The sequence below is a fragment of the Piliocolobus tephrosceles genome, chromosome 6 (assembly GCF_002776525.5).
Source record: "Piliocolobus tephrosceles isolate RC106 chromosome 6, ASM277652v3, whole genome shotgun sequence".
NCBI lineage: Eukaryota > Metazoa > Chordata > Mammalia > Primates > Cercopithecidae > Piliocolobus > Piliocolobus tephrosceles.
The window spans coordinates 33,906,197-33,929,845 of NC_045439.1; the positions used below are offsets into that span (position 1 = coordinate 33,906,197).

General features: G+C 45.9%; 1 protein-coding gene across 1 annotated transcript in view; it reads left to right on the forward strand.

Moving 5' to 3' along the window:
- DPF3 (double PHD fingers 3) overlaps window positions 1-19,719 on the forward strand; it is a 279,920-nt gene extending 260,201 nt beyond the window's left edge. Inside the window, exons 9-11 of the mRNA XM_023183047.1 lie at window positions 5,179-5,291; window positions 14,664-14,745; window positions 15,279-19,719. Of these exons, the coding sequence (XP_023038815.1) occupies window positions 5,179-5,291; window positions 14,664-14,745; window positions 15,279-15,349 (266 nt within the window). The 3' untranslated portion in view covers window positions 15,350-19,719. The remainder of the gene's footprint in view (window positions 1-5,178; window positions 5,292-14,663; window positions 14,746-15,278) is intronic.
- Window positions 19,720-23,649: the final 3,930 nt, after the last annotated feature.

Below are 23,649 nucleotides of genomic sequence, written 5' to 3' on the forward strand. Positions count from 1 at the left end.
GGGCAAAAGTATGGAGTTCTATCAGTGAACCTTAGAAACGAGCTGTTATTACTTTCCTTAGACACTTCCTTTTGTCTAACAGTGTGTATTGTTGAAGTAATTTTTGTAGCAGGTAAGAAGTCTCGTTCTTGCAGTTTTATCTGGCAAATGATTTCTGCAGTTTTTGGAGAAAGGCACAGGAGCAAATCTGTTACTGTGGTCCAGACAGGAGGATTTGGTTCTGGGCACAGTTTTTGCATCTGCTGATGACTTAACTTTTTGTGTCTCACCCTCTCTGGCTGAGAAATTACAATAGTGTTTCCCTCCCCTACTTTCCTCTTGCGCTTGAGTGATGTCCTGAGTGTGGAGGGGAAGGAGTTCTGCAGCCACCGCTGAGGCCCGTCTCAGTCCTGCCTTTTATTGGGGGCTTGAGGCTGTGTGAGCTTAGCTCCCATCCTTCGGGTTTGAAGATCTTCAGGAGGCTGATGACTTTCTCAAGATGGGAACACAGAGAAAGCCATGAGAGTGTTTCAGAAACTTCCAGCAGGCATTTCCCAAACCCGCTTGCTACCATCCATTGTCCAAAGCTATCCCAGAAAATGTCTTCATAGCTCAGCACAGGAGTCTTAGAGACCTTAGACACAGAGCTGGCTCTCGATAAATATTGGTGGAATGTCGCTAAATGCATGCAGCACACACCACCTCCGGCCCCTCCTCACAGAGACAGCTCAGATGCACAGTTGGCTGCTGAGTTCTGTCATGCTCTGGAATGTGCTGACTTTCCTTCCCCGGGGAGATGGCATGACTGAAGGGTGTTATTGTTAGTAGGGTAGCTTTTGCCCTCATCTGTCACCATTTCCTCACTCGGGGTCTTTATTGAGCAACGACAAACCAGAGAACCTGTGGCAGTAAACACAGTGGACCGCCTTCTCCTTCTTGAAACCTCTTCTTTTGGTTACTGTGACCCCATACTCACCCAATTTGCTTCTTACCTCTTGCCATGCTTCTCTCTTTCCTTTGCTGGTTCCTTCTTTTGATCTTGGAGGACTTGAGCTCCTCCAAGCTCAGTCGTAGACCCTTTTCTCTATTCTCCTTTCTTCTCTCCTCTTCGTTTCTTCCCCTAGATAATTCCTCATTCCCTTTTCCCTAGATAATTTCATTAATTCTAATGGTTTCACTTATCACCTATTTAGCAAAAACTTCTGAATTTCAAACTATACATTCAACTATCCACTCAACATTTCCATCAGAAGTCTCATAGTCTCAGTTTTAGCATGCTCGACACAGAAGGAATCTTCTTCCTCTATGTGGTCCCTGCAATCCTTCTACAGTCTTCCTCATCTAAGTTTCACTGTATTCTACAATCTACCTAGTTTCTTGGGTCAGAAACTTGGGAATATTTCTCATCACTTTCCCATATTCCCAACATTCAAACAATAGTCAAGTCCTGTCAAGTATTTCTTTAACATTTCTCAAATTTCCACCTTAGTTGAATCATTCTTATATCTCTCCTGGTAGCTGCATTAGCCTCCTAAGTAGTTTCCTGGCAACAATTCTTACATTCCTGTACCCTCCCACCCCTCAAAAATTCTTTCCTTAGAGAGCACCTTCATCCTTCCTTCCTCCCTTCCTCTCCCTTCCTCTCCCTTCCCCTCCCCTTCCCCCTTCCCTTTACCATTCCTTCTCCCTTCCCCTTCCTCTCTCCTTCCCATCCCCTTCCCCTCCCTCCCCTTCCCCTCCCTCCCTCCTTCCCCTCCCCTTCCCCTCCCTCCCCTTCCCCTCCCTCCCCTTCCCCTCCCTCCCTCCTTCCCACCTTCCCTCCTTCCCACCTTCCCTCCTTCCCTCCTTCCCTCCTTCCCTCCTTCCCTTCCTTCCTTTCCTTCCCTTCTGTCCCTTCTGTCCCTTTCGTCCCTTCCATCCATTCCCTTCCCCTCCCCTTCCTTTCCTTTCCCTTCCCTTCCCTTCCTTTTCCTTCCCTCCCTCCCTCCCTCCTTCCTTCCTTCCTTCTCTTCCTTCCTTCCCTCCTTCCTCTCTCTCCTTTTTTTCCCTGCCTTCCACCTTCCTTTATTTTTGATGATTTAAATTTTTATTTGTTTTCCTTATTTTCAACTATTTATTTTAACATAATTATAGCTTCATAGGAAGTTACAAAATATATTACAGAATAGTCCTTGAGCTCTTCATTCAGTTTTCTCCAAGGGCAACATCTTATGTAATTATAGCACAATATCAAAACCAGGCAATTGATATTAATGTAATCATAGACTTTATTCAGATGTGATTGGTTTTACATGCACACATACACATGTGTATGTATAGTTCTATGCAATCTTATCACATATGTAACCATCACCACAATCAAGATACAGAACCACTTCATCCCAATAGCCCTTACACTAAAGAATGCTCCTTTAAAAACAAAATGTGATCCACTCACGCCTTGCTTAACAGCCTTTAATGACTTAAAGCCCCAGATTCTTTTTTTTTTTTTTTTTTGAGACGGAGTCTCGCTCTGTGGCCCAGGCTGGAGTGCAGTGGCCGGATCTCAGCTCACTGCAAGCTCCGCCTCCCGGGTTCAAGTGATTCTCCTGCCTCAGCCTCCCGAGTAGCTGGGACTACAGGCACCCGCCACCTCGCCCGGCTAGTTTTTTGTATTTTTTTAGTAGAGACGGGGTTTCACCATGTTAGCCAGGCTGGTCTCGATCTCCTGACCTCGTGATCCGCCCGTCTCAGCCTCCCAAAGTGCTGGGATTACAGGCTTGAGCCACCGTGCCTGGCCAAAAGCCCCAGATTCTTAAATAAGGGCTGCAAATGCCTGTAATCTGCCTCCACCTACCTCTGCAGCCACCTCTTACCCCTTTCCTTTTGCTCACTCAGCGTCTGCTCACTGGCCTTTCTCTTCCTTGTAATTTGCTAAGCTGCTTCGCTGCTCAAAGCCTCTACCCATGCTGTTCCCCTTACTCGGAATCATCCTCTTCCCACCTAGCTAACGTCTCATCTGACACCTATCAGCTTAAAGATCTTTCTCAGGGAAGGTTTCCTTGACATCTCAGTCTAGGTTAGGTTTCTCTATTGTTTGTTTTTACGGCCAATTATGATTTTCCTTCACGACATTAATTATACAATTGTAGTTGATAGTTACGTGTGTAGCTGATTCATCTGAGGCCTCTTTGGCTAGGCTGGAAGGGCTCGAGATGTCTTGCTCATCCCCACTGTGTCTTTTCTGTCTAGTGCAATGGCTGGCCTTGTAGGTGCTCAATAAGTACTTGGTAAGTTAATGAATAGTTATCCTAAGCTGGCTGGGTGTGGCTGGGGCGTGGCACAGAACTGGGCAAAGTCAACTTGTCTATATGAGCATCAGCTCCATGACCTCATGTTCATGCTCTCAATGGTGCCCTGTCAGAGAAACTGGGCATCTGTGGTCATACCACATGGAGTCCCAAACAGATATTTCCGGCCCTGTACCCATCCCAGTGTTCTCTCTGAGAGATTGGAATAGGAAGTAACCCTGGCTAGTGTTCCTCTTAGACAAATCTTTGAGATGCTTTCAAGAATATCAGCTGGCTCTTCACCCAGGCTTTTAATGTAAGGCTTCTTTCTCTTTGGGGCCACTGTCATGGTATCATCTTGATAGGGTTATTAGTTCAGAGCTGTGGGACTCTCTAAGTTGGATGGTACCTGATAAGTCCTTGAAAAGCTTTTAGATCAGGCCTCTCCTTGCTGCTTCTGCCTATATTCACTGAGTGTCCCCTCCCTACTACCAACAAGTCATGTCCGCACCCCTCATACTCTCCGAGATAACTCAGAGTGGTTTCTATTTGTGGAGCTCAAAATGTGAAGGATTCTTATGCTGGCCGAATAGACAGTATTTCATCCAAATGGCCATGATGTGAACAGTTCTCTGAAGATTTGAAAGGGAGGAAATGGGGGCTTCTGCTAAGACGTGGCTTTGCCAAGGGGTGGTGGTGCCATGAGGGATCCTGTCTGTGGAAGACACTAGGTTGGCGGCGCTAACCATGATTGGTGTCACCTGTCTCTAGCATCCTTCTTTAAAGCATATAATCCTTCAAATGAAAGAGGCAACACAAGGCACCATATAATGGGTTTGGCGGAATTGGAAGCTCTGGAGAACGATGAATGCTTGGCAATGGGCAAAGCGTCAATTTTTTTTTTTTTTTTTTGTGACAGAGTCAGTAATGGGCTTTGCCCTGGGTGCTCTGGGCAGATTCTGATCTGGTTCACAGATCTGGGAGACCTGGGAATGTCATCCAAGTTTTCCTTCCATGCCAGATAGAAGGCCAAGGGTCTTTGCATTCTACAGTTCATGGCCATCCTCTCCCTGCAAGCCTCTCTCTTTTAGGGGACCTAGGTCTGAGGACAGAGTCCAGTTCTGCAGGCCAAGTCTTGGACATGGCTCGCTGGGGCTGTGCTTGAAGGTCACAGCTTACTGTCCCTCCTTTCGTCTTGCGATTGGGTTGGCTCCCATGAAACTTGGGATGGAGAAAAGAGTTAGAACCGGCGACCAGTCCTTTTAGGATAGACCTGGCCATTTGCTCTGATGCTGCATTTCTTTGCCATCCCTGCCAGGCCACTTCCTTCTGTAGTCCCTGGTACTGTTCAGGGTGTGGACTTTTGCTAGTCTCATGGGTGTGGACATGGCATGGGTACTTTAGGTAACAGTGCAATGCCTCATCCTACCCCTGAGCACTGACCCTGGGAACCTCATACAATCCTTCTGATATCCTCCCTTGCACCCCAAGGCAGTGTACATAACTGGTTGGATCAGAAGGCCCAGTTCCAAATAGTTCTTACCTGTTGTGCTGCCATAGCTGACGCTGGGGCTTGGAGGGTCCCGCTGGTGTCCCTCATAGTGCTACCTCAGGCTGTGTGCTCTGGAGTTTCCTCTCTCGTTCTCTCTGATCACTGTTTTCTGTCCTCATCAACTGGTTACACCTACTGGGGAACGTGGTCTTAGTGCAAGCAGAATTGGATATGCTTTTATCTCTGTTTTGCCCTTGATCTGAATAATGGGGTGGTGAAGAATGTGGGTAGGGCCCTGTCTGGGCCCCCATTTTTTTCCCTACGCCATGCTACCCTGCCCTGCCTGCACACTGGGCATCGATGTGTTTCCAGTTAGTGGTGTTGAGGGGTGGCAGTTCAGACTTTGGCCCTAACGCTGCTGTTTCTGGCTTCCTCCAGGTCACCCAACCTGCCTGCAGTTCACCCTGAACATGACTGAGGCTGTCAAGACCTACAAGTGGCAGTGCATAGAGTGCAAATCCTGTATCCTCTGTGGGACCTCAGAGAATGATGTGAGTTTGGGGCTTTCCCTGTGGGAGGGAGAAATCCACAGAGCTGGCGTCCTTTGAGGGGTGAAGAGGAAGGAAGGACTCTTGTCCTGGGGCCTGTTACCCTGGCACTTGGGAGCAACCTGGCCATTAGCAATTGAGGGCTCAGAGACTGACAGTGGGGAACACTGCTTATGGCAGGGATGTATTTGACTGTTTCCACCACATTCCACAGTATATGATCTCATTTAGTCTAAATGTTAAATATGATAAGTGCAAAATTTTCAAGAACACTTTTTATTATGGGCAATTTCAAACATATACAAAAGCAGAGAGATTAATGGAATTGATGTACGCCATCACCAGCTTTGACAAAGATCAGTACACGTCCAACCTTGTTTCATAAATACCATGACCTTCCTCTCCATAGTCTCGGTCATAATATCGTTTTACCTGTAACTATTTCATATGTATCTCAAAAGGGTAAGGACTTACTTTTATACCTAAATAACCAAAATATTAACATAGTTAAAACATAATAATTCCTTAGCATAATCAAACATCCAGTCAACAGTTCTATTTCCTCAATCGTCTCATGTTTCTATTACAGCCTGCTTATTTGAATTGGGATTCAAACAAAGCCCATACATTGCAATTAGTTGATATGTCTTTGAAGTTTATTTAAATATTTGTAGGTATATATATATAAACATATATACCTATATATGTGTGTGTATATATATATAAACACATATATAGCTTCTTTAAATAACACATAGACTTTTCCCTCCATCTTATTCTCTTTATTCCTCCCTTAAATTCTTTGTTGAAGAAATCAGATCATTTGTTCAAGTTCTCATGACTGTATTTGACTGAGTGTATCCCTGTGCTGTTTGACATTTTCCTCTGTCTCTTGAATTTCTTGTCAATTGTTAGTTAGGGTTAGAGGCTTGATTCAGGTTGCCTTTCTGCCTCTCTTTCTGTGTCTGTCTTTATCTCTCTCTCTGTCCTCTCATCAACTGTGTCTCCATCTATCTGTCTCTCTCTTTTGGCAAGACTACTTCAGAGATGGTGGTGTATACTTTCATCAGGAGGTATCTAATGCCTGATGTTTCTCTTTTTGTAAAGGTAGCATCTATTGATGACCTTTGACTAGATTAACTATTCTGTTAAGGGTTGTAAAATAGTGATATTCTTATTGGATAATTTCTTTTTTGGTTAATGGTTGGAGTAATTCCAGGAAGAGAAACTTGCCTAGTCTTTTATTTGGTTACCTTCAGGTGTAGATCATATAGAAATGGCAGGAAAAATGCTTGGTTCTTTCCCTTTGTCAGTTTTTAAAAAACAGTGTGGTTAAAATATCTATCTATGATTAAAAAAATTAAAAAATAGTAATTGTGGGTTATCTTCTTAAGAGGATAAAGTATTTGTACCTTAGAACCAAAGCCAGTATCTTATTTAATGAGGAAAACACTAGGCACAATTCCACTAAGATTAGGAACCAGGGGAGGGTACTCACTATCTCTATAACTAGGATTCGATACTATTCTGGAGACATTAGCTAATGCAATTGGACAGGAGAATTTAATTAGAGATGTAGGAATGGATAACAAAGTAATAAAACTCTATTTTTATATTACATGATAGTATATCTGGAAAACCTTAGAGAATCAATGATAAGCTAACTCAAACATAAAAGGTAACAGATTATAAAACTAACACACAATAATTAATAGCCTTCTCACATACAAACAATAACCAGTTAGAGAACATAATTCCATTTCTAATGGCAGCAAAGAAGAAATATTAAGGGATATATTTAACAACAGATGTGCAAAACCTATATAAAGAAAACTTTTAAACACTTTTGAAAAGACACAAAGAACAAATGGAAGGGCATCTTATGATCTTGGGTAGAATGACTTGACATTATAAAGATGTCAGTTTTCCTGAGTTAATTTATAAATTCATTTGAAATCCAATAAAAATATCAATGAACTTTTTTATAGGATTTATACTTTTTTATAGGATATACTGACAAATCGATACTTAAGTTCATATGAAGAAACAAACATGCAAAAATAGCCAAGAAAATACTGATAAACAAACTGTGACGGAAACTAGCCCTACCAGATATTAAAACATACTGTAAAGCTGCTATAGATAAAACAGTGTGGTACTGATGCATGAAAAGACAAATAGACCAGTTGGGATAGAATAGAAAGCCCATAAATAGATCCAACTATGTATGGAGATACAGTATAGGGTAAAGGTCGCATCTAAAATTACTGGGTCAGAGACAGACTTTTAAATGAATGGTGCTGGAACAACGGGGTAGCCATTTGAGAAAGCACAAAATTAGATTTATATCTTATGCCATACATAAAAACAATCACCAGATACATTGGGGATCTAAATGTACAAAGTAAAACCATGCTAGTACTAGAAGAAAGCACAAGTAAATTCCTCTTTAATCTAAATACAGGAAAAGGTTTTCAGACTGTGACTCAAAATCCAGAAGCAATTAAATAAAATGTTGGTACATTTGACTACATAAAAATTTTGCATAGTTGAAAACATGATAAAGTCAAAAGACAACTGACAAACTGGGAGGCAATTTTGGCAGCACGTACCACAGTTTAAGGGCTAATTCCCTATATAAAAAGAAGTGTTAAAAATTGAGGACAAAGGACCAGAAACCTGATAGGAAATGAGAAAAATGCATGAAAGACAATCCACAAAAGATATAAAAATGACCCTTAAAGATGCAAAAAGTTCAAATGCACTCACAAAGAAACTCAAGGCTGAGATATCATTTCTTACCTATCAGATGGGCAAAAGTTGAAAAGTATGACAATATATTCTGTTGATGAAGCTATGGGAAAAATGGTGCCTTCATACATTGTTGGTGGGAATACAAATTAGTATAACCCTGTGGAAGGAAATTTGACAATACCTAACAGAGCTAATATGCACTTAACTTTTGACTAAGCATTCTCACCTATAGGAATCTACCTTGAAGATATACCCCCAACATGATGGAAATACATATGTATAAAGTTATTTGTGGTAGCATTGTTCATTATTACAGAATATTGGAAACAACCTAAATATCCATATATAGAAGAGTAGTTGTTGAATAAACAATGGCACAGCCATACAGTGGAGTACTATGTAGCTGTAAAATAGAATAAGGCAGATGTCTATGAATTGATTCGGAGTGATTTCCAGGATATATTGTTAAGTAAAAAAGCAAAGTAAAATAGAATATCTATAGTATGCTGACCTTACTGTAAGAAAAAAGACACATAAGAAAACCTACATGCATTTGCTCACTTGTGTAAAACAAATATAGGAAGAATAAACAGGATGCTAATGAGATTGGTTATCTACACGGGTCTAGAAGAATGGGGTAGAGAAAAATGGGAATATGAAAATGGGGTAGTAGGGATAAGGGAGGAACAACACTTCTTAGAGAATACTTTCTTGTGTAGCTTTGACTCTTACAACCATCGTAAGGTTTCACATACCTCCCAAATAGATAAATACTTAAAATCAACCAAGATGTAGGGAAAAACTAAAATGGAATAAAAACTGTAACAAATAAACCTAACTATAACATAAATAGATAATGTAACCATAGAGTTATGAAGAGTGAGGAAGAAAAGAGTAACCTAAGTAACTTTGGAAAACAGTATTTTGACTGTGTGTTGTAAAGCTAAGGGCAGAAATAACTGTACCACAAACACTGTACTTTAGTTAATTTATTTTCATAGATATATGAATTAGTAATTCTGAAACTACATTGCTAGATTTGAACTAATAACTGTGTATTGTGACTAATGAGAGTCTAGTTTCTCAAAGTCAGAAAAAGAATAACCAAATAAAGGGGGGAAGGCTAGATTGAAGGCATTGGTTTGGAATAGTATCGCTATGAACTCATGATTTTACATACAATGTATCATATATAGTTTATACATATTATATCTATATCTAGCCATATGTGTACACACATCTTAATAGACAGAAATAAGTAGAGATGTATGCATGTGTACCTACACATACATTTATTTCCTAGCTGTGTTGGCTGGGAGAGCCTAGAAGCAATGACAACACAGAAGCAATGAAGACACATGGCATCAAGAAATTGGTTTCTAAACACCATTCTCTCCTAAAAAGAACCATGGATCCTTAGAGAAATGGCTGATTCCAGGGCTGGGATGCAAAATATGCCAGATGAGCCTGGAGTATTATGTGGTGTCAGAAAGTAAGGAAGTGTTCAAAAAATGAAAGGGTATTTTCATGTGTCTAGAGGACACAGGAAGCAACTTGAAGGAACCCCTAATGGCCAAATCTAGGAAAATTCTAGCAAAAAAAAAAATAAATATCTATACTAATGTAAAAATTGAATAAATAAGTAAACAGAGGAGAAGGTAAGCTCTTCCTTACAGCAGAATTCCAGTGAATAAATGTAGAGGGAAAGGAGAAATAATCGTTGGGAACACTTCACAGTTATGCAAGAACTGTCGATTGATGCTAAAATTAGTGGGCAAAAGTATGATGAGAAATAGGATATTTGCATAATCTCAAATATCCTATTTCTCTTGTTGAGGAGATAATCTCCAAGTATCTCTCCAACAAGATTACTTATTAGTATATTACAAAGGGAAAAACAGTAACTTTACAGTGGAAAATAAACAGCAGACACTACCTTAACTATATAATCACAGATAACATTACAAGTAATAAGACATACTGGCCTCAATTACCCCCGATACGATGCACCAAGAAGGGTGCAACATTACTTTAGTGGTATTCTTGCTCAAAAATGCATGCATATATGGATCTTCTCATGAGAAAAGATCCAACTGAAATTGAGTGACATTTACAAAATCACTGGCTTGGATTTTTTGAAAGTGTCAAGCTCATGAAAGACAAAGAAACTGAGGAACTGTCACAGATTGAAGGATACTAAGAAAACACAACAATTAAATGCAATGAGGGATCTTGGATTGGATCCCAGGGAAAGAGACATAGGTGGGGGACCAGGCATGGTGGCTCATGCCTGTAATCCCAGCACTTTGGGAGGCTGAGGTGGGTGGATTACCTGAGGTCAGGAGTTTGAGAACAGCCTGGCCAACATGGGGAAACCCTGTCTCTACTAAAAGTACAAAAATTAGCCAGGCATGGTGGCACACGCCTGTAATCCCAGCTACTTGGGAGGCTGAGGCAGGAGAATTGCTTGAGCCTGGGAGACAGAGGCTGCAGTGAGCCGAGATCACACCACTGTACTCCAGCTCAGGCAACAGAGTGAGACTCTGTCTCAAAACAAACAAAAAAAAAGAGACATAGGTGGGAAAACTGGAGAAATTCAAATAAAGTCTGTAGATTAGTTAATAGTATCACACCAATGATAAGTTTCTGATTTTCATAATTCCGCTATAGTAATATAAGATGCTAATATTAGGGTACACTGAGTATAATTCTCGGCACAATTTCTGTACTTTTGTCTAAGTTTAAAATTATTTCAAATAAATAAGTAAAAATATAGTGTGATGTTTCTCTAGCATCTTCTGAAGGTGACTAAGGTTTTAAAAAATATATTTATGAACTGAAGATTTTAAACATATTTTATTTGTTGTAATCCATTATAAGTAAAATTGTCCCATCTTTGACCAGTGGTAACATATTCAGGTAGGATCCTGAGTCCTTTTGACATACTTCTAATAGTATTTGATAGCTTTCTTACTTTGTAATATCTAAATATATTTATACATTTTATGCTCCAGACCTGGAATCACCTATTTCTCCCGGGACTCCTAGTTCCTTTTAGTGGGCAATGGTCTTTAGAGAACATAATGTGGGTGCTAGAGGTGCTAATTTTGCTGTTAGTCATTGTTTTGGCGCACTTTCTGTGGACAGAGGTAGAAAATATTTTTTGCTTGTTTTAAAGATAAACTACACCATGAATTTATACTGATGCATCCAGTTCATACTTGGAACCAACTATTGAGTTTTGACTTAACTTCATTGGCCTACATTTCTATTTTCTTTCAACCATGTTACAAAATCTTGCTTTTCAATGATACCAACATAAGTACTCATTTGACGCACATAAAGCAGTGTCGGAATATTGATTCCAATATTTAAACCAATAATATAATTGCTGAACATTATACACACACCCATATATATGCATATTTGCATTTATTTATGACCTTAAGGTATGTCCTACTAAGGATGTATTGTCAAATTAATTGTTTTATAGTCATTTGGAACAGTTTCTCTCTGTGTGGTTATGCCACCAATTGGTTCCTGGATAGTTGGTAGTGAGAGGTACTAAAATTGTGTTTGTCATGAGAGTTAGCATGAACTGGGGGTTCTTGGTGGTGGAAGAGAAGAGAATATGGTGCTAGACAATGGTCAACCCATGCAAAGTGCACTTAAACTCTCAGGTGCCCAGTTTTCCTTTGGGAAATTGTAATCCAGGATATTCTACCTATTTGTATTTCCTATGTAACTGCTATAGTAGGGGTTATTGCTGTTTTTAAGGCATTAATAACACTGTTTCTGATAAGTCCTGTCTGTTTTCTGTCCCCATCCTAACTTGTTTCTCCTTGTATTATCCTATTATCCCTAAATCAAATTGTCCTGTATCTTATTCTGGTTCTACAATAATGATGTAACTTTTTTGGCATAAACTACAGTGTGCTTGTCTTCATCCTACCTCTCTGACTGTTCCTTCTCAGTCTTTTTTTCTCTGCCTACCCTGTAAAGTTGGAGTACCCCAAGTGTCTATTCTTGACCTTCTTCTCAGTAAATTCTTTTGGGCCCTTGATCTTAAACTCTTTTGGGTCCTTGATCTTTCAGATAATTCAATGAAAGCTATGGATTTACTCTTTCCATAGAAACAAGTACTTTCTACCTATGTACAAAATTGTATGTATCATTTCAAGGGGTTCATGGACACTTCTCCATGAAGACAAGTTCAAAGACATTTGCTTTCACACATTCCAGGCTTCCTCTCCTAGGACCTTCATTTGCCATTTAGTTACAATGACTCCCAAATCCATATCTTACACCCAGACTTCTCTCCTGCTCTCTTCAACAGCCACCAGGTCATCTCTATCTGTAGAACATGTCTATAGCTGAGGTTGCCCTCTCCCTCCCATGAGTCTGCTCTTCCTCCCATGTCCCAATGGGTGACTGTATCATTGGGCTTGCTGACCAAGCCACAACCCAGAGGGCATCCTTGGCTTCTTCCCCATCACTCTCCCCATCTAATCAATGATGCTTAAATGGGAGCAAGACCCATTTCTTTCTCCATGCCACAGTCGTAATTCAGGCCACCATCATCACGTATCTGGATAGCTATAGCAGCTTCCTAACTGGTCCCCTGGCCTCTTGAATGAACCTCTCTCCCACTGGGTATCTACTCTTACATAGCAGCTGGTAAGATCTTTCTAAACTGCAATCTGATCATATCACTCTCCTGTTGATAACTCTTCAAAAGCTCTCCTGTTGCCCCACTGATGGATTTTAGCATGACAAAAAAAGCCCTCCTTGCTGGTTCCCTGGGGATTCCAACTACTATATCTAATTTTATCCAGGATTTCTGCACTGGTGGGAGCCAAGGTGAGATTTGATATAAAACTTTATGTTGAAAAAGTCTTATAAGCCATCCAAACAGTTTCAAAAATCACCAAATAGAACAGGGCTGAAACTAGGGGGTGGGGCCAGATCACAAACAGTTTCTGAGCAGCTCCTGTATGCAAGGAAGTCACTACAGTGGATGCAGTGATGAGGAAAACAAGATTTTGCCCCCAAGGGCCTTATAGTCCATAAAGAGGATAAAGGGTGGAAAAAAGAGGCATGTTCCAAATTAATTATTCAAGAAAACAAACATGTAGATGTCCTTTTTTTTTTTGAGACAGAGTCTCACTCAGTTGCCTAGGCTGGAGTGCAGTGGTACGATCTTGGCTCACTGCAACCTCTATCTCCTGGGTTCAAGAGATTCTCCTGCCTCAGCCTCCTGAGTAGCTGGGATTACAGATGCATGCCACCATGCCCAGCTGATTTTTGTATTTTTAGTAGAGATGGGGTTTCACCATGTTGGCCAGGCTGGTCTTGAACTCCTGACCTCAAGTGAACCACCCACCTTGGCCTCCCTAAGTGCTGGGATTACGGGCATGAGCCACAGTGCCCGACCAAGAAAACAAGTGTGATTAGATGTCTACCACATGCCAGGCACGTAACATAAAGGAAAATGCATTTAAATGTCACAGAAAGGGAAAGTACCACGGGGCTGCACGAGGGAAGAGAGAACTTCCAGTTGAGGTAGATTAGCAAAGTCTTTGTGGAAAAGAAGTGCTTGAAGAAGATGTACTTGAAGGGTAGGCAGGGAATGGACATGCAGAGAAAGGGTCAGGGGTCTGGGAGAGCCTCCAGGCAGAAGTAGCCATGGGTGCAAAGATATGGCCTGTGTCCTTTGAAGTTAACCACAGCCCTGGGGGGACCTGTTCTCACCTGGGCTCCAGCCTCCAGACAGTGAGGAAGCTTCTGGAAGCCAAGGGATGGCGCTACTTGCATTTTTCTACATTCTGATGAAACCCTGAAGAGGGTCTGAGGTTCATCCCAGTACAGCTGTTGCCCATTTCACAGATGGAGGGAGTGGAATCCAGAAGAATTCAATTAAGATCTTCAAATATAGGCTGGGCGCGGTGGCTCAAGCCTGTAATCCCAGCACTTTGGGAGGCCGAGACGGGCGGATCACAAGGTCAGAAGATCGAGACCATCCTGGTTAACACGGTGAAACCCCGTCTGTACTTAAAAAATACAAAAAAACTAGCCGGGCGAGGTGGCGGGCGCCTGTAGTCCCAGCTACTCGGGAGGCTGAGGCAGGAGAATGGCGTAAACCCGGGAAGCGGAGCTTGCGGTGAGCTGAGATCCGGCCACTGCACTCCAGCCCTGGTGACAGAGTGAGACTCTGTCTCAAAAAAAAAAAAAAGATCTTCAAATATATAAAGTCATGGACAATAGAGACATTTTCTGCCCTTTGGAAGCAGAGCTATTGGCTCTGGAAGTTCAGAAGAATAAGGAATCCTTTTAAATTTGGATGTGATGTGGTAGTCACAGAAGGCTCCTTGGAGGAGGTATGAGTTGAGCAGAACCCTAAAATAGGTGTAGGATTTATATAGGCTGGGAGGTAGAGGGGGAAACTCTAGGTGTGGGAGAAGCACAGGCATGTTCAGGGGACAGTGAGGACTCCATGTGGGACCTGGAAAGGGGATCCAGTGAGGCCGATGTGGAAATAAGGCTGATGGGTAAGTGGGGGCCAGACATTGGCCCCAAATAATGGAATCTCTCCTCCTCTGTGCTTGCTCTGTGTTCCACCAGGACCAGCTACTCTTCTGCGATGACTGTGACCGTGGCTATCACATGTACTGTTTAAATCCCCCGGTGGCTGAGCCCCCAGAAGGTAATGATGATGAGGCCAACAATAACAACAGCAGCAGATACTACTACTACTAGCACTTACTGAGTTCTCACCATAGTACAGGCCTGTGCTAAGGGCTTTACATGTCCATGTCTTGTCTCATTTAATCATCACAACCCCACAAGGTAGGTACGATGACTGCCATTTTACAGATGAGGAAGCTGAGGCACAGTCCAAGCAGCTGAAATTTCAACTTGAGGGCCGACCAGGTTTTTCCCAGACATGCGGTGGAGATGCTGGGGAGGTGTGAGCTTCCAGGGGAACTAGCGCAGGCCCGGCGACACTAGTTTGGAGGCATGACCAGGGAGTGAGGGTCTTGATAAGAGTTGAGCCCATCTCCTCTGAGCACCTGCTTTCTGCTGAGCCACAGACTCCGGCACGTTTTCAGGCCTGGGACCTGGTTTCTGCATCGCCGAAGTTCAAAGGAAACAGGGTTTACAAGAAGTTAGGGGCACTGGGGTGGGGCTCCAGAGTTAGCAGAGGGGCTGCTACTAAAGCCGTCTCATTTCTTGCAGGAAGCTGGAGCTGCCACTTATGCTGGGAACTGCTCAAAGAGAAAGCCTCAGCCTTCGGCTGCCAGGCCTAGGGCCCTAGGTCACAGAATGTGACTTGCTGCTGGAGAGGCTAAAGCAGAGCCCAGCTCAAACCAGAACGCGCCCTCTTCCCACATATCCAGACAGACCAACTGTAAGGAAAAGAAATAGTCCCAGAGGGGCACGGGCACATGGAACCAAGAGGGCGAGGCATCTCCTGACCTCCCCCGATATGTGCGGAACTTCAGCCAGCACCTCCTTGTCTCTACCAGAAGGAAGTTGCTCTTTGGAAGAACACCGCGGCCCTAGCCCCGTGGAACCCCTTTCACTTTTGCCCTAGCACCGAGGCCCTCTCATTGGTTCCCATTTTAAGGGAAGCCATTTCCTGACCACTCATCCATCACTTGTGTGTAGTGTGGTGTTTTTTATCTATTGTGTTCCAAGAAATCTTCGCACAGCCCCCGCCCCCTCCAGCTTAGGCTCTTCATCCTGAAATTCTCACCCGAGGAACAAAGGGCTGTGGAGAAGTTGTTGTTTATGGCAAGCCTCACTGGAAACTTCAAGACTTGGAGTCTTGCAACCCCTTCTTGTTCCTTGGTGTCTGTGGAGACAAAGAGTTGCCTTCTAGAACCTCAGCACTGGCATCCACCGCCAGCCTGGTCTTGATCCACTGCGTCAAGTTACTAGATGGGGGCGGGGAGGGAGGGAGAGGCGCTGAGGCATGGGAGGAAGCATTGCGGAAATGGTGCCAAGGCCCCGCCATAGCCAGTCAGTACTTGTTATCCATCTGGAGAGACTTTGCAAGGGGCCAGGCTGGTTCCTTGACCTTAGAGCTGGGACATCCTTTAGGTGAGACCAGCCACACAGCCTATGGACAGAGGAAGACGGTCAAGCCTCTGCCTCTCAGCCCACCTGGGTCTGGAGAACTGGTTGGTTCAGCTTCCCCTGGTGGGACTCAAGAACCAGGAAGGGGAGTGAAGGCTGCCCAGTCATGTGTCTGAATGCTGGATACGGCGGGCTGCAGCTTTGAGAAACCTTCAGTATTGATGCCACGCTCTGAATTCCTTTTCCTAAGTAATTTCTTCCTTCCACGTAGTGTATGTTCGCTATTGTCTACGGAGACCTGACTGGGAATTTTAAGATGGGGGAAGGAGAAGATTATTATCTAAACAAATAATTAGGGTGAGGTGGTCATTATTCACCACCAGGGTGGCCACATTTTAGAACTCTCAGTGCGGGGTTTACTCTTGTCTCCTAAAGCTCCCCAAACGTGCGGGACTCTTGTTTTCAAAAAAAAATGTATCTAGAAGAAAGAGGTGGGGAGGCTGAGCTTCTGAGAACTCTGTGTGTTGGAAGATAGCCCCGAGGGCTGGAGCGGATTGGGCTGACTTTGAATCACAGCAGCAGCACAATAACTGACATATTTCTGGAAAAATCATTTGCCCGAAGGGCAGGTCTCAGTGAGCAGAACCCTCGCGCATGCTTGGCTTCTCTGAAATCAGCTCCATCTCTGTGGTCCGGCTGCTCACAACAAAGGCCCAGGTTATTTTTAGTTCTTAAGCTCCTGAGGAAGCTCCCGGAGACTCGGGCTAGTTGGGCCACTTCTGCCCGGCTGCAGTATTTGTGCTGTCCCTCAGCAGGAGTGCTCCTCTCCAGGCTAATTGCTCTTGGCCAGTGGACCCAGGGCAGCCTGGCATGAAACCAAGCAGTGTGGGTCTCCCCACGCTTCTGCAGAGTGACCTGTGGCAAGCGATGGGGGTCACTCTCCTGCAGGGGCCTGTGGCCTCAGAGTGAATCACACACGTACATAATGGTCTCATTTAAAGGGCCCCTGTCCGGACGGAATTTTCGTCTTCCTCATAAGTAATTTCCTTCCGCCTGCTGGTGGGTGAGCTCATCTGAATCCTGAAGGCCCAGGGACGGATAGGGAGGGTCAATTCCATCCGAGGGGCACATTTTCTCTCCTGACTACTCCAGCTCTCTCTCTTCCCACAAAACTCAAAGCAGGCTGTCTCCAAAGGCTAATCATTGGTTTTGAGAGTCATTTTAATTTAAATCTAGAGAAAAAAAATTCCCTAAATATTCCCAAATGCCACAATAGCTTAAAAACTTGAAAAGCAAGTCTGAAACCCCAAATTGTGGCTCTACAACTTGACACGTCCTCTTCGGAGTATGTGCAAATTTGTTTTCCACAGAAGTGCAGGCGATAGGGCACCCCTGTTCTATCTCAGCCCCACGTCTGCTTTGCCCACACAAGCTGAGCCTCAGCTGGGTCTCCCAGGCCAAGGCAGGGCACTGGAACTTGCCTGCAGTGGTGAGGGTCAGGGCTCTGGAGTGACATTAGGATGGCCCCAGAGTTCCCCTCTCAGCTTCATTACTCCCTGCAGAATGGGGCCAACCCATTCTTCATCTTTGGAGGCCTCAGTTTCTCCATCTGGAAAGCAGGGATAGCAAGCCAACTTGTGGGCTGGCACTGTCGGGGTACTGCAAGCAGACAAAAGTCTCCATGGTCACATTTATCACCTCCGTGTTGAAAAGAGGACAGGGTTGGTAAATGTTAAATTGGTCTCTCTTTTTTTTTTTTTTTTTGAACCCCAGAGAATGAGCTAGAATCATTCTCTGAGCTAGAATCACAGGATGCCTGTGAAGGATCAGGGTTTTTGTGTTGCCTCTGCCATGGAGTAGCTGTGTGACACTGGGCAAGTCACCTAACCTCCCTGAACCTCAATTTGCCCACCTGGAAAATGGAGATAGTAACACTTGCCCTGACTATTCCAGAGCGAGATTGAGAGTTTTGCTACATAAACAAGCACTGCAGAGCCATGCTTGTGTGGGAAGAACTGCAGATGTTTTCCACGTCCACCTTCTTGTGTGCGTTAGCCAATGTTAGATGTCTTCTTCATATCTCCCTTGTGACCAAAGGGAGTTTATATTGCCAGGGCCGGGCTGCCCATGGTCAGGGTCCTGGCAAAAGCTGTGACCAAGGAAATCATGACTTTCATGGGCTGTGGGGTGGAGGTGAGGGATGTACATGGGATTGGGGACTTTAAAATGAAGGTGCTCAGGATACTCCCTTCTATAAGATTAATGCAGTTGAGAAAGGAAAGGTGACTTTTAGAGAGGGCTATGATTCGTTTCAGTTCATGGGTAACGCTCACTTTCTGACGAACACTGCCACTTTCCAGCTGACTGACCTTGGGCCAATGACTTCACCTCTCTGAGCCTCATTTCACACGTCGGTAAGGTGGGGAAACATGGCCTATCCAGCATGATCTTTGCAGTTATTCGAGGTGATGTTGGTAAAGATCCTGGCACGGGTCTGGCACGATGATGGTCCCCACTCCATGGTAGCTATTGTCATTTTCTGCAGAGGTCACCAAATGGAGACAATGATGGGGTTGTCTCCCGGCTCAAATGCTGGGAACAGCCAGGAGACCTTTGCTGGGCTTCACCAGGAGACCGCTGTATTGTGGCTCCAGCAAACCAGAGAGGTGAGGCTGCCGGGTTCAACCCGGAAGTGGAAATCCTGTCCCCTGCAGGCATTTTTGAAACCCTGCTTTTTGGACCTGTAGCAAATCCAGCATAGGCAACATTATGTGGAAATAGAAGCAGGGCTCCTGCTAGGAGATCGACATTCTGGCTTTCCTTCGGAACCCCTCACTGACTCACTGCCCCTGAAGCAGGAGCCAGCAGGTCCCAAAGCTCCCCTGCTCCTGTCCCTGCCCCAGGGCAAGGTAGGAAGCCCAGGCAGGCTGAGCCCAGCCAACTGGAACCAGGGAAGAGCTGGTGGGTGGGTGGAAGGGAGGGAAGGAGGCCACATTCCTCCAGAGCTGGGGAAGATAACAGGTTTTGAAGTTGGGGGAGGGTTTGGGTTTCACAGTGATGGTTTCACGATACCCTGGAGGGTTACACACTCATGGTGCATTTTTGTCTTCGTGCTTTGAATACAGCCCGCTTCCTTTCAACACTCCGCTTCAAAGTTTTGATGTTTTAAGGAAGAAAAATGAGATGATTGTTATTACTTTTCCTTTGGGAGCAAGTGGAGGAGACCTGCGCTCTTTTGTGCCGCTGAAGAAAGGTTGCTGGCAACCTCAGGCCTCAGGACTCAAAAAGAGGGGCTTACGGTCTCCTCTTTGGGTCTGCGTGTGAGGAGGTGGGGGGCACTGTGCTGCCCCATGGCCCAGGGCGGGCCCTGAGGACCACATCCCTGGCCCCCAGGCTGGTTTTTAGCCTGTCGTGGAAGTGCTGGGACAGGAGCAGCCCCTCCTGGCCCCTCTTCAGGGGGTCCCAGTGGAGAAGTTGGATCTGGCCAGAGCCACGCTCACACTCCCACAGAAGATGCCGCAAGTCCCAGGCCTGGCTCCTTGTAGCAGTGGTGACTTGGTGTCCCTTTTAGCAGGCTCCCATTCCTGGGGAGGAAGAGAGACAGGGGTGCCTCGGGAAGGGAGGGTGGGAGGGCATTTGGGAGGGGCAAGGATCTCTGGCGGAACAAGGCAGAGAGCTGGATGTCCTCAGGCAGAAATCCTGGAGCTAAGGAGCTGGAGGGCAGCAGGTGGGAGTGAACGGTGATTGAAACTCTGTTTTTTTTTTTTTTCTCCTGAGGCTTGTGATCCTGGGCAGCAGATTACTATTATTATTATTTTTTAAAAAGGCCAAACCTCTGCCCAGTTCTGAACTCTAATTCAGCTCCCTCTTTCTTGAGGCCCCTTGTTGATTGTGTGGGGTTTCAGGGATGCTTCTGAGGGCAAAGCAGGCCCCTCACCCAACTGGAGAGAGAAGGCAGTGAGGGAGGGCTGGATCATGCCTGCAGCCTTGGGGAGTGAAGCATTTCCAGGCACTGCTACCAGACGGGTCAGGCCCCCAGACCCCTGTCCCCCAAGCCCAGGACACCAGTAGCTGGGAAGGGAAGCGGGGGCCTGGCCAGTCCTGCTCCTCTGCCCCCCTGCAAAGTGGACAGAGCTCCTCCTCTCCCCGCTGTGTGTTCCCCTTTTTGCAAACTTACTCCCATCCCCAGAGCATGCTTTTGGATTCCAGGTGAAGGGGAAGGATAGTGGCGGTGGGGAACAGATGTTTTAATTTGCCTCAGGCCTACGAGTCTCCCTACCTGAGCCCTAACTTGCTGTAGAGTCTAACTGGTCCGTGGCCAGAAGGTGGGCTCCGTAGCTGTCTGGGGGTTGGGGCTCCCTCCCCCATTTCTGAGCATTCCCAGGGTTTGGGAGTCTGCTTATGTTTCTCTGCCAGAGACCACGGCCACCAGCCCTGAGTGTGGAACAACGGGACAGAGGGGTTGGTTCAGGGCCTTTGGGCAGCTGGTGGAGGGTCTTGGAGAGCTGGGAACCCCTTTCTAGGGAGGTTGGAGACCCTGTGGTCTGTGAGTGGACAGCTGAGAGGGGGACAGGGGGAAGGAGGGGAGAGGAAGATGTGGGTGCTGCCTGCTGGGCACCCGGGATGTGGGAGGACGGACAGCCTCCCAGGCAGAGTGAGTGGGCGCTGCCTTGGAGCCTCTCAGCAGCTGTCCCCGGGGAGGCCTGGCTGTGCGGCGGGCGCCCCCTCCATGTGAGCAGCCCAGGCAGTTTGAAGAGAGGCCCAGAGGAAGTGCTGTCAGGAAACTCTGAAGAGGAGGGGTCCGGGCTTGCCAGTTCCCTACCAGGGGGTTTTCCAGAAGGAACAGGGAACTCCCTGCATGAGGGGAAAGATTTGGAAGTGAGTGGGTTCCTGGAACAGGCTCTCTGAGCTCTGAGTGAGCCCTGCCTGTGAGGGGATCCTGAGGTGACTCCAGCTTCTGTCCCCACTCCTTCCCTTTCTCTGCTCCAGCGCCAGCTTCAGGTCGCAGGGCAGGTGGCCTTGAGAGAGGGACCTTTCACAGTTTCCCACTCTTTGGCTCCACCAGGAGAAGGGAGTATTTTGCTGATGGCGACATTTCCCAGGGCAGGCGAGAGGAAGGCAGGAACCAGGACTGGCAGGCAGCCAGAACCCTATTGGACAGAGATATAATTACTCATCATGACCTCTAGCCCAGGCAGCAAGCAAAATGGCCCTGTAGGCTGGCACCAACCCTGTCTAGCAAATAAACATGGCCGTGGTGGGGACGGGAGGGCAGGTAAGTGGGCCTTGTAGGAAATGGGAGAGGCCCACGAGCCCCTGGGGCCTGTATATCCCCTCAGCAACACAATCCTACAGACCCCTAGGTTATATTTTCACTCACTGCATCCCATTTGCTCATTTGCTCGCCTCTCTGTGTCTCTGTTATTCATTTCAATGTTATGAATATTGATGATGAGAACAGGAATGCCCATGCGTACGTGCGTGCACACACACATGCGCACACACACACATGCGCACACACACATGCGCACACACACACGCTGCTTAATGAACTAAAGGGAAACTCTGGTGTTGCTCCAGGACAAGAGGGAGAGCCAGGGGCTGCCAGGCAAGGTGCGTCTTTCCTGAAATCTCCAGTCCCGCTCCTCTGGCTCTCAGCTCCTGCACAGCCACAGGGGTTGCAAAGGGAGCCTTGTGCTTGGAAAGCCACTGGCTCCATGCCTCTTTCCTTCTCTTCCTTTCGTTCACCCGTGCTTGTTTTCAGGAGAGACATTTGGTAATAGTTGGGGAGTTGAAAAATCTCAATTCTGCTATCAAAGGGATGCAAAGCTTTTATGGCTAGAATGGGGGTTGTGGTTTTTACAGACTTGGTTTGCCCTTCCATGTCTACTCCCCACTGAGACCTCGATTCTCATCCTGCCCTCTCCCTTCCCTGCACTGTTTCCTCCCTTCCCTCTGCCATGCTAGATGCTAAGGAGTGGGGTGGAGGCGGGAAGTGGGAAGCAACAGTGGTGTAAAGGAAAAAGAAAATATACCCCGTGCACATTTTCAACATGTAGTTGAAGAGGCCTAAATTAGGTACTAGAAAAAAAAAAAAAGGACAGAAACACTGCCTGATATGTGAGCGAGAGCATGAAAATATAGAACGATTATCTCAGAGCAGAGGAGGTGGGGAGCAGGTGGCTGGAGAGAGGCGGGGTAGGTAGGCAGGGCGTCCCTGGCTCACCAGTGCATCTGGTCCACATGGCATTTGGGAAAGCAGATGGGTCATGCTTTTGCGATGAATGGTCAGATGCTCAGGGGGCACTTGTGCTCCTCTGGCCGGGAAAGAGAACACAGTCCATCCGAGCTGCCCCCCACTCATCTGCCATAGTTGTCCACTCTGGGAGTTTTTCCTCTGAAGGAAAATGAACCCATCTTTTGCCTGCCATGAATCATTGCAAGGCAGGCTGTTACTGGCTAAATTAAAACCCTTGGCAGGGCATCGACTATGTACAAGGCAATGCTCTAGGTCCTGTAGAGGCTAGAAAATAAACCACATCCTGGACCAGCCTTCAAGTTGCTTTTCAGCTATAAAATTAAGCTCTGCCAAGGAATCGTGACTATAGGTCAAGTATCGCGCCACCACGGAAAGTAGATGTCTATGTAGGTTTCTCTGCTGAGGATGCACGTTCATCAGTAGAAGACAAGCAGGTGGAGGCATCCCGTGATTTCCACCCTGTGGAGGTTGAGGGGTCGGGGGAAGAAAACAGATGCCCTCAGCCTAGTTGCTTTAATCTGCTTGTCCAAGCACTAGATGCCCTTGGATGACAGCGTCCTCAGCATTAAAACTGGTGAACTGATGAAGGCACCTGGGCTGGAGTGTGTTGGGCAGCCAGTGCCTCCAGTGCTGCTTGCAGGTTCTTGGGGTGGAAGACAGGGAGGTGCAATTGGTAGGGCCTGATCAGAGGCAGAAAATGACCCCCACAGTGGTCTTGTCCCTGCTAGAGAAAGCAGAGAGGGGGACTACTGGGGTGGGGGAGACTTCATGCACAGACTGGGCACACCCCACCAGACCCCGGCAAGGTCAGCTGCCCCATGCCTGTGTCCGGCACTGCTGGTGTGTGCAGGGATGAAACCCAGCATCAGAGAGCTTTTCAGCAAACCTTCCATGCTCACCTTTGGCCAGGTGCTTGTCAGATCCTAGCTTCATGCTGGCTTAGACTATCAGTTGTTTGTGTTGACAGCATTAGGAATAAACCATTTGTTTCATCTTTCCTTTTCTCCACACGTGTCACAGCCAGATTTCAGCTTTGAGTTATTCCCTGAAGAAGCCACACCAAGCTCGCTTTCAAGCAAAATGCCTGGGCTTGGGGGAAGGCATGTATCTGTCAATGTGTGGATGTCGGCTCAGAGCTGTAGCTTCTCTGTGGGGCTGGCCGGAGGGAAGGCTCCTCTGGGGCCCTAGACGGCACATGACTCCCAGTGAGCGCAATTCTGGTGATCTCTGTGGAGGTAGCCAGGGACACAAGGCTTGGCTGTGAGTCTG